The 11,481-nt window shown below is 48.3% G+C and overlaps 1 protein-coding gene across 3 annotated transcripts in view; it reads right to left on the reverse strand.

Moving 5' to 3' along the window:
- Positions 1 to 11,481, reverse strand: part of LOC119977753 (D-amino-acid oxidase-like) — a 70,224-nt gene that overhangs the window by 53,762 nt on the left and 4,981 nt on the right. For 2 of the 3 annotated variants that reach the window (XM_038818992.1, XM_038819063.1), the window contains exons 2-3: positions 3,224 to 3,454; positions 1,665 to 1,883 (exon numbers count right to left, since the gene is read on the reverse strand). In XM_038818992.1, the coding sequence (XP_038674920.1) occupies positions 1,665 to 1,858 (194 nt within the window). In that variant the 5' untranslated portion in view covers positions 1,859 to 1,883; positions 3,224 to 3,454. The remainder of the gene's footprint in view (positions 1 to 1,664; positions 1,884 to 3,223; positions 3,455 to 11,481) is intronic. The other variant, XM_038819135.1, reaches the window with a different exon arrangement.

Consider the following 11,481-nt stretch of genomic DNA (forward strand, 5'->3'; position numbering starts at 1 on the left):
TGTGCCAGCCCAATTGCAGCAGGAACAGCCAGCTAAGTTCAAGATCAATGATCGCCACCTGACGGATGAGCCCAGCAGCGACAGAGCCACTTTCTTCGAACCAGCCAAGTGAAATCCAGATAAAGGCCTTATCCATTTGCACAATGCCGGTGGCCTGAGGTTAGGTATAGGTTATTGTAGCTGATAGGTGTAGTTTAACTCTTAGTAGATACTGTGTTTGCATGTTGAGATAACTCTTGTGTATGTAAATAAAATATTTATTGAACTAACTAACTGATTGTGTGGTCATTTGATCGATACAAGGGAAGGCTTGTGGTTCACTAAGATTAATAGAAATACCCACAGTATTGGCGACGCTGTTCGGACCGAAACAGAGCAACAACAGGTCATCCTCGAGAAGAAGAGAAGATGGATACCGAACTTAGGTAAGTCCGAAGACTTTGGGCCGGTACAGTTGAGAGCTCCAGGTCCAGCGATGTGGTTTCAGAGATCAGATAGGAGGGACAAAGGGAGGGTACCAACTTGGAGGGAGTGCCCAATGGGCATGGGAGACTCCCAGAGAAGTCAGAATGAGACCCTTTGGTAGCAGTTAATTATTCACTAATGGAGTTCGATAGGCCTATGGGAGAGCAGGCTGCCTGAAGCCAACCCCGTCTCACAATATGGCAGACAGGTCAAGGATAGGCAGGAAGGCAGAAAGTTACCCACCTTATCATGTGTGCCGATGGGACTGCTGTAAAATTCTACTATGCTACACTTGCCATGTGTATAGCGCTTAAACATTATCAAATTTATTAACAAGCTTCAGAACCCATAAAATGGAATGTTGCAGTTTCCCAGCACGGTAATGCAGCAATTCACGACAGCATGTGGTGAAAGGACACGAATGTACACTTTTAATTTTTTTAATTTGAATTTGGTTGTGCACACAGAGGACCTCCCCACATGGAGGAGGCAAAATTGTTAGCAGAATTGTAACATAATAAAAGACCATATGGTCATTGAAATTCACCCGTTTACCACAATAACTCTCATGATGGCATTTTGGGGGTAAATAGGCTTCTGTGGGAACAGATTGCCTGCTAGTTCTCTCAGAAAGAAAATAGTCATATCAACTTAAAATAATGGAGCTCCCAGTTGACTGATGTGGTACAGAACAATAAACTCAAACAAGACTACAATTTTTTTTCTAGTTCTATGCTTGGTTCATCAATCTGGGCCAGGGAAGAATTTAGAGGTTCTACAGTTAAGCTCAGTGAACTTAAGCTAGTAGCAATTAGTTCCTAAGATTTGTGCTAATAGCAAAAATCACGAGGATTCCTCCGAATAGGAAATATTGCTTGGATTTCTCCTAATAGGAAAAATTTCTGAGAATCCAGAAACGTCTGCTAAAAAGTTGAAGATAGAATTAGAGCTGATTGACATACCCATCATTCTCAAATAACCGACAATTGATTATATTCACTCATCCAGCCAGATGGTTTCTGGCACTGATGAAACTAAATCCTAGCAATTGCCAACATTCTCTAAATGAGAAATAAACAAATAGAAGTAAAGGAAAATTATTAACTACTAAAAAATAAGGTGCAATTGTTACATGAGTCTCTATTTCTTATGTCAGGTGGCACATTTCTACTTTTAATTTAAAAACGTTTTCTTCTTACACTTCCTCCAAGATTCCTCGATCGTGCACATAGGGTTGCCACAATCCAGCAGCTCCATCGCTTGTAGTCTGTGGTGTAAACTTATCTGCGTAAACCACAATGGTCAATGGTTTGACTATGGAATGAAAACGATTGATGATGCATTGAGCTGTAGACAAACCAATCACGCCAGCCCCAATCACTGCAACATGCATTTTGTTTGCGTCGGTCGTCTAATAACTGAAACAAAACAAATGAAGATTGTTAATATAAAATGTTATAGCTGAGGTCTGATATCAGTTTCCCGTGATCAGGATATAGTTTTTGACCTTTATCCTGCAGTACAGGAACACCTGTATGAATTATTAACCAACCTGTTTGCAATGCCATCATAATGGCTGTTTCTGGTGGTTTTACAACGGTGTTAGCATTGCTCAGTTAGTAGCATTCCTATATTTAAAGTTGTGAGTTCAAATTCTACTCCACATCATTGAACATACAATCTAGACTGGCACTTCCAGTGCAGTACTGAGGAACGGGTATACTGTCAGGAATGGCAGCTTTCAAAGGAAGCATTAAACTGAGGCACAGACCACCCTCTGAGGTGAATGCAAAAGATCCCAAGCATTAGTTCAAAGGACAGTAGGAAGTTTCCGCTGGAATCGGGGCCAATATTTGTCCTTCTATCAACAGCACAACACAGATTATCTGGTCATTGTCATATTGCTGTACGTGGAATCTTTCTATGTGCAAATCAGCTGCTGTATGAATGAGCCTGGACAGGCGGTTGAGGTTTCAGTAGGGTAACATTTGGGGAGCAGTGAACACAATTCCGTACGTTTTAGGGTACATTTGGATAGGGATGAGGTGCTAAACTGGGGAAAGGCAAATTACGATAACATTAGACAGGAATTGAAGAATTTGGATTGGGTGCGACTGTTGGGGGGTAAATCAACATCAGACCTGTGCGAGTCATTCAAGCGACAGTTGATTGGGATTCAGGAAGTCACGTTCCTGAGAGAATGAAGGATAAGTATGGGAAGTTTAGGGAACCTTGGATAACAGGGGATATTGTGAACCTCGTCAAAAAGAATAAGGAGGGCAGCATGGTGGCACAGTGGTTAGCATTGCTGCCTCACGGCGCCGCGGTCCCAGGTTCAATCCCGGCTCTGGGTCACTGTCCGTGTGGGGTTTGCACTTTCTCCCAGTGTCGACATGGGTTTCGCCCCCACAACACAAAGATGTGCAGGGTAAGTGAATTGCCCATGCTAAATTGCCCCTTAATTGGAAAAAATGAATTGGAAACTCTAAATTTATTTTAAAAAAGGAGGCTTTTGTTAGGTCTAGAAGGGTGGGGACAGTCGAAACCCTTGAAGAGTATAAAGAAAGTAGGAAGCTACTTAAGCGGGAACGTAGGAGGGCTAGGAGGGGGTCATGAAAAGTCCTTGACAAGTATAATAATCTTTATTGTTACAAGTAGGCTTACATTAACACTGCAATGAAGTTACTGTGAAAAACCCATAGTCGCCACAGTCCAACGCCTGTTCGGGTAGAGGGAGAATTCAGCATGTCCAAATTACCTAACAGCACATCTTTCGTGACTTCTGGGAGGAAACCCACACAGACACGGGAAGAATGTGATGACTCCACACAGTGACCCAAGCTGGGAATCGAACTTGGGACCCTGGAGCTGTGAAGCAACAGTGGTACCCACTGTGCTACCGTACTAAAACTGGTATCGTGTAGTATCACCCACTTCACACCACTTTACAAGATCAAATTTGGATCGATGAGCATCTGCAGCCAGAGTCCTGTTGGAGGAAAAAACATCGAAAGATGCATTAACTAATCCTTGAGTTAGAAGAACAGCACAGAATTAGTCAATGAAAGAGAGAGCGCAGGCAGGACAACACACATCAGCTTTCAGATTCATGCCTTAAAGAGGAGCTCCGACAGTTCCTGAATGATCATGCCGATTATGATAATGAGTGTGTGTAGTAGTAACAATAATTCAAGTGAAAAAGGATGATGATCAGTTTAGAATGTCAGGCAGCTATGTAACCGGCATTGTTTTAATATTCCCTTTGATCTGCATGTTAGTCTGTGGATTTCTAATTAGCACAGCAGGTCAGAAAGGAGTTAACAGAAGAGGTATCATTTTAGTAAGGCGAATGCTCCTCAGCTGCAGTAAGTTCAACAGCGAAGACTCTCAGTTATTATTAAAATACATTTTAGCCTGTGAATGTTTGAATTCTTCAGCTGATATGTAAAGGAGCTGAACAACCACAATCCAGTACAAGTCCGTAAAACTTGCATTTCCAGTAAATTGGTATTACTTAAAAACAGGATTTACCTGTATATTAGACTACTCCTTAACCCCAACTATGCCTTTACGATACATACAGCTTTGTAAGGATAACACAAGTTACAAAATCTATCTTCTACTTCAATTTTCTAAGTCAGTACATAGTCAATGTAAAGAAATAGCTGAACTTTGATCAGGCACCCCACACTCCTAAATCAAGTGGCAGGTGTCACCCAAAACAACATCTATGAATGTCTCACCAATTCCCCTCAGACACCTGTCTCACCGTGAACCAACTGGCCTGGCTGGCACTCTTTCACATGAGGGTTTCCAATCTCTGCTCTCAAAGAACCCAGCTTGGAATCTTCTCCCAAACAGCTCTTTCTCTCAGATGTCTTTACCAAGGATCCGCCAGGGTTTTGGCCTCTCCTTCCAATGTTCCGCGGCCCTGGAGTGCCATGTGCTTTCAAGCTTTGCCATCCATGCACTCGTTCATATACCCAGCCATGCCAACAGAACACCAGTGCTTCACAAGCCCACAGTAAGGAGTTACCAAACTTCTGTTCACGTTGGATCTCTGGCTTCTCACGAGTCTACTTCACTTTCTGTCTGCTTTCAGCAGCTTTATCTTTGCAGGGTCTCTCTCTGCTCCTCACTCTTAACTTCACTGAATAGAAACATTTTTCCAAGTTTCCTGTTCTTTGTTCCTGTGACTAGAAGCTTTTCTTAGAACTTGCATCTGTCCCTCTTCCTGGTTTCAGAACCTTTTTATTCTTTAGTTAGGAACTGGCTTTCTGTCCACTTGCATCGACCTTCCTGTTATGGCAATTTCTATGGAATCCTTATTCCAACTGAACTGACCTTACTTCAACTGAACAAACTGCTCTGGAGGCCCGTTGTTGCTCGGCAATAGCCCAGATTTTATTTCATACCGTGTTTTTTAAAGAGGTGTAAAATCCGAATTAAAATGCAGGCATCTTTTAAAGTGGAAACTAAAACTGAAGTTCTTAACAGACAACTGAAGAAATATAAATTAAGCTTCAACTTAAAGCCAAAACAAAACCAAAATACTCAGAGCTATGAAGAAGAGTCACAGACTTGAAATGGTGGGCGCGTTTCTTCCAAAAGATTTCTAAGTGTGGTAGCGAGCTCCCGGCACTCGGCCCGGTGAGACCCCCACCACAATACAACGTTAATTGGTCCATTTAAGGAGGTCCCACAGGTTTCACGCCGCAAATGAAGGCTCACCAGCTGATTCACCTGGACTGTACTTGCCAGCCCCCCCCCCCCCCCACTAACAAGCTTCAGCTGTTTTTCTGCTTCTGCACAGCCAATCCCAATCAGCTTGCAGCCATGACCCTTTAATGACCAGCCTCACGAATTGGGGATGCAGACCTTTTTTTTTGAAAAACATTTTATTAAGGCTTTTATGATTTTATAACAATTACAAATGTAAACATAACTCAGTAAATAATCCCCCCCAAACCAACAACCATACTCAGCCAATGTGGCTTACACACACAGTTCCACAGTCCCTCCTCTTCCACTTGCTGGTCTCGCCTAAATTGAACTAAACCATCTCTCCCTACTCCCCTCATTCCTCAATCCCCTCCCCCCTTCTTATATCGGCTAACAGTTTAATTTTCCCCAAAGTAGTCGAATAACGGCTGCCACCTCCAGACAAACCGTAATGTTGATCCTCTCAGGGGAAACTTGATTTTCTCAAGCCTAAGAAACCCGGCCATGTCGCTAACCCATACCCCCGATTTCGGAGCTCCCAAGTCCCTCCACGCCAATAAGATCTGTCTCCGGGCTATCAAGGAGGCAAAGGCCAAAACGTCAGCCTCTCTCGCCCCCTGGACTTCCGACACTCCAAAAATCACCACCTCTGGACACAGTGCCAACCTTGTCTTTAAAACCGTGGACATGACATCGGCAAATCCCTGACATGCCCAAAATATGTGGACATGGTTTGCGGGCCCTCCAGCACACCGCCCACATGTGTCCTCCACCCCTTCAAAAAACCTGGCCAACCGGGCCACTGTCATGTGTGCCTGGTGAACCACCTTGAATTGTATCAGGCTGAGCCTGGCACATGATGAGGACGTGTTAACTCTACTCAGAGCATCCTCTCACAGACCCGCCTCTTGTTCCTTGCCCAACTCATCCTCCCATTTACGCATTACCCCCCTATCTGAGTTCCCTCCCTCTCCAAAAGCTCTTTATAAATTTCCGAGATGTTTCCTCTCCCCCACTCCCATTTTTGAAACTACCTTATCCTGTAATCCCCTGTGGCGGTAGAAGAGGAAAGGTTGAGACTTGCCTCCGTACAACGTCCCTCACCTGCAGATAATGAAACCCATTCTCTCCCGGAGTTCAAACTCCTCCTCCAAATCCTCCAAACAAGCAAACAGGTCCCCCAGCCTTTCAATCCCTGCTCTCTGCCACCTCCGAACCCCCCTATTTGGGGATGCAGACCTGGGGAGACTCCTAGAGGCGGTCAAGGCCAGGAAGGATGAGCCACAGGGCAGCCATTGCCGGCTGGGATAAAGCGACCGTCAGCTCGGGCAGCACGACCAGGAGGACCAGCACCCAGTGCCACAAGAAAGTCAATACCTTACCGGGCCGCACGGATGAGTTGGCACTGCCCCCCACGAATCTGCATCTGGCACCACCCCTGGCCAGTACCATGCTGTGACCTTGGCCGCCTATGCCGCTCCCTCCCTGAATGCTTCTCCCCCCCCCATCCCAAGTCCTGTCCCAAATCCCCGCCCCCTCCCAAAAAAAAATTATCCCCACCTGCGCTGAACAAGCATGCATCGACAATGCCCTTTGTGTCTCCGCAGGAGAAGTTGTCTGACAACCATCGGGAGAGGGCCCACACTGGCAGCAGTATGCTGGACATCAGAATTCTCACCACCTTTGAGGAACAGGTCCTGGGGGTTACAGGGTGGCCGAACAGATTGGCCACTAGAGCGGAGGTTGGCGCACGCCGCAGAGGTGAGGAACCACTGGGCCCTACCCAGATGGACTGTCACACGTGAGTTGTTATTGCCATGCAGACTGGTCCATCTCTCCCACTGACCGCATGTCCATCCTCCCACAGCTCCTCCAGCTGACGGCGCTGGCCCATTCCAGGTTGTCCACCCCCCCAGCCCTGCGCCTCGCAGGAGAACACCTCGGAGGAGAGCTCTAAGCATGCCGCCATAGATGCGTCACAGCTGTCACCTGCACCCTCCACCAGCGCAGAGACATGGTGGGAAACATTTTGGTGAGCACCACACTGTTGCTGATGCACATCAGGTGGAGGCAGGAACGCCCAGGCAAGACAGCAGTCAGAGGTCTGCTGGATCCTAGGACCCAGCTGGGTCGCAGTCAGATGCTGAGCCTCTGGAACATATTTACCCGGAGCTGATGCAGACGTTACAGAGCAGCCGTGACATTCTGAGGGAGAGGTCAGCGATCCTCCAGCAGGTCCATAGCTGTCTGGAGGAGTCCCAGAGCCTATGGGTGCAGGAGATAGCACCAGCAATGCGTGGCAAAGAGGCCAACTCTGCTAGAGTGGCGGCCGCAGTGGACAGCCTGGTGCATGATGTCAGCAGCATGAGCGGAGGTGTCCAAGGCGTGGTGCAGTTGGTGACGGCCATGGCTGAGGCCCTCGGAAGACTGTCCAACTAGATGGGAGACGTGACCCAGTCCCAGGCAGACCTTGATAAGGCGCTGCGGGACATGTCCCGGTCTCAGATGGGAATAGCCGAGGTGCTATGGAACTTGTTCAAGTCGCAGATGGACATTGCTGAGGCACTGCAGAGTATGTCACATGCACTAAGGAGAATCATAGAAACAGAAGATAGGAGCAGGAGGAGGCCTTCAAGCCTGTTCTGCCATTTATCACGATCATGGCTGATCATCCAACTCAAAAGCCTAATCCTGCTTTCTCCCCATAGCCTTTGACCCATTCGCCCCAAGTGTTATATCTAGCAACCTCTTGGAACATATTCAATGTTTAGCATCAACTACTTCCTGTGGTAATGAATCCCACATGCTCACCAGTCTTTGGGTGAAGAATATCTGTCTGAAATGGTTTACCCTAAATCCTCAGACTGTGACCACTGGTTCTGGACACACCCATCATTGGTAACATCTTCCCTGCATCTCCCCTGTTTAGTCCCGTTAGAATTTTATAAGTCTCTATGAGATTCCCCCTCATTCTTCTGAACTCCAGCAAAAACAATCCTAACCTAGTCAATCTCTCCTCATATGACAGTCCCGCCATCCCTGGAATCAGTCTGGTAAACCTCCGCTGTATTCCCTCGAGAGCAAGAACATCCTTCCTCGGAAAAGGAGACCAAAACTGTAAACAATATTCTAGGTGTGGTCTCACCAAGGCCCTGTATAATTGCAACAACACATCCCTGCTCCTGTACACGGAACCTCTCGCAATGAAGGCCAACATACCATTAGCCTTCTTTACCGCCTGCTGCACCTGCATACTTACCTTCAGCGAATGATGCACAAGGACACCCAGGTCTCGCTGCACACTCCCCTCTCCCAATACAATCTACAACTGTTCAGGTAGTAATCCGCCTTCCTGTTTCTGCTTCCAAAGTGAATAAAGTCACACTTATCCAAATTATACTGCATCTGCCATTGATTTGCCCACTTGCGCAGCCTACCTCTGAGGCTATACAAGGCTCTGGTCAGACCCCATTTGGAGTATTGTGAGCACTTTTGGGCCCCATATCTAAGGAAGGATGTGATGGCCTTGGAAAGGGTCCAGAGGAGGTTCACAAGAACGATCCCTGGAATGAAGAGCTTGTCGTATGAGGAACGTTTGAGGACTCTGGGTCTGTACTCGTTGGAGTTTAGAAGGATGAGGGGGGATCTTATTGAAACGTAGAAGATACTGCAAGGCCTGGATAGAGTGGACGTGGAGCGGATGTTTCCACTTGTAGGAAAAACTAGAACCAGAGGACACCATCTCAGATTAAAGGGATGATCCTTTAAAACAGAGATGAGGAGGAATTTTTTACAGCCAGAGGGTGGTGAATCTGTGGAACTCTTTGCCGCAGAAAGCTGTGGAGGCCAATTCACTGAGTGTCTTTAAGACAGAGATAGATAGGTTCTTGATGAATAAGGGGATCAGGGGTTATGGGAGAAGGCAGGAGAATGGGGATGAGAATATATCAGCCATGATTGAATGGCGGAGCAGACTCGATGGGCCAAGTGGCCTAATTCTGCTCCTATATCTTATAGTCTTATGCTGTAGGATCTCTGCATCCTCGTCACAGTTCACCATCCCTCCTAACTTGGTATCGCCGAAGGTGTCGACACCTTGGTGCAAACATTGGGGAGCCGCCAGATGACGCAGGGGGAGCCGGGGCTCAGTCCAGCTTCCCCCCATCCTGAGGTGAACCTCAGGGCTCTAGGGGCACCGACCGGGAGGACGGGTGCTTGGTGACAACCCGGACCCATCAAGTTCTCTCGAGTTCCACCCCTCTGACGACAGCGCGTCTTGCAGTCAGCACCCAGTACAGTGTGGCACAGCTGTGCATGTGCCATCAAGTGCACCAGGGACCTCCGGAGCCCCCAAAGGATGCCCGATACAGACAGTGGTAAGCAGTAGCGTGCCTCCACTTCTGATATGCATCCTGGGGATACACCTAGATGTAGTGGTAGAGCAAGGTGTCGTGCAAGCTAAGCATGTCGAGGATCACTGAGGGCACAGGGGGAGGAGGAGAGGGGGTTGGGAACTGTGCATTGGAAGAGTGAGGGGGTGGTTGGGAGGGTGGGGCGGCACCATCAGGAGAGTGGAGCAGTTTTTGACACTTATGTGAAACATTAAAAACCCTTCACCACAGCCTGTATGACGCCTCTGTTACTTTCTCCTGCGGGCTGACCTCTGGACCCCTGGACCCTTGCCCCATCTCCTAGCTTCCTAGGCACGAGGGTCGTACTTCAACCCCCCCCCCCCCCCCCCCTCCTGGCACACCACGCAGGTGGTGGGTGTGAATGAGCACTCAGCATACAGGCAGGGGTCAGACTATGGCACAGATTGAGGAGTACCAGTGCTCAGCTTTCTGCGGGTTATAAGACCATGAGAGCAGAATTAGGACACTCGGCCCATCGAGTCAGCTCCGCCATTCAATCATGGCTGATATTTTTCTCATCCCCATTCTCCTACCTTCTCCCCATAATCCCCGACTCCTTATTAATCAAGAAAAATTATCATCACCCCCCCCCCCCCCCTTGCCCTCGACAGTGATCCACCGCTGGATTGATGTAGCACAGACCCTGGGAGGGTGGGAAATGGGGGGAGGGGGAGGGTAACATTGACAGATCAGGCCACATACTATGTGAAGCAGGTGAGGATGAAGGCCTCCCTGGCCCCCCGGGCGTGCCGGATGTTTTCCGCTGCCGCCTGTCCCACAGTTTCTGGCCGGTCTTCCGGTCCTCCAGCCCCTGCTGTCCAACGCTCCTCAGCTTCCTCCTCCTCCGCAACATGTTCTTTATCCTCCAACTTCCAGCACATCTCTCCGCTGCTATGCCAGGTTGTGGAGGTCACAGCAGACCACCACAAAGTGGTCAACCTAAAGGAAGTACTGCAGGGCACCACCAGACAGTCGAGGCATCGGAACCACATTTTAAGCAGATCGATGCACAACTCAATGGCAGCTCAGGTGGCTACATGGGCCTGGTTGGCTTGGGTCTCTGCTTCGGTGTCCGGCTTCCGGATGTTTGACTGGCCCAGGCTATAGCTGTCGTGCACACTCCCTGGGCAGCATGCATAAACATGCATGATCCTTTATTTTAAAATAAATTTAGAGTACCCAATTCATTTTTTCCCCAATTACGGGGCAATTTAGCATGGCCAATCCACCTACCCTGCACATCTTTGTGTTGTGGGGGTGAAACCTATGCAAACACGGGGAGAATGTGCAAACTCCACATGGACAGTGACCCAGAGTCGGGTTCGAACCTGGGACCTCGGTGCCGTGAGGCAGCAGTGCTAATGACTGCGCCACCATGCTGCCCTACACGTGCATGATCCTAAGGTGGTGGTCGCACACAAGCTGGATATTCAGGGAGTGGAACCCCTTCCTGTTAATGTAGGGCACTCCTACATTGGTGTGCGCAAGGCAACATACATGCAGTCTATCAGCTCCTGGACCTGGGGCATCCTGGCGATGGCAGAGAATCCTGCTGTCCGGCAGCTTGTTGGGTTTGGCCCGTGCCAAAGTTTATATAATTTTCTGCCTGGGTAAACAGGGCATCAGTGATCTGTTGGATGCACCTGTGGGCTGTAGCTTGAGAAATGCCACACAGGCCCACGGTCGAGCCCTGGAATGATCCCGAGGCTTAAACGTTCAGGGCTGAGGTGTCCGTGACGGTCACAGAGAGAGAATGTCGTCCTCCACACGGTGCCAAGTCTCAAGGGCATGGCACATGTGCCACCCCATCTCCTTGTTGAGACAGAACCTCCTGCGGTATACGCTTTCCGTCTTCCGCTCGTAAGACCTTCAATGCTTGTAC

The sequence above is a fragment of the Scyliorhinus canicula genome, chromosome 1, assembly GCF_902713615.1.
Source record: "Scyliorhinus canicula chromosome 1, sScyCan1.1, whole genome shotgun sequence".
NCBI classification, from domain to species: Eukaryota; Metazoa; Chordata; class Chondrichthyes; order Carcharhiniformes; family Scyliorhinidae; genus Scyliorhinus; species Scyliorhinus canicula.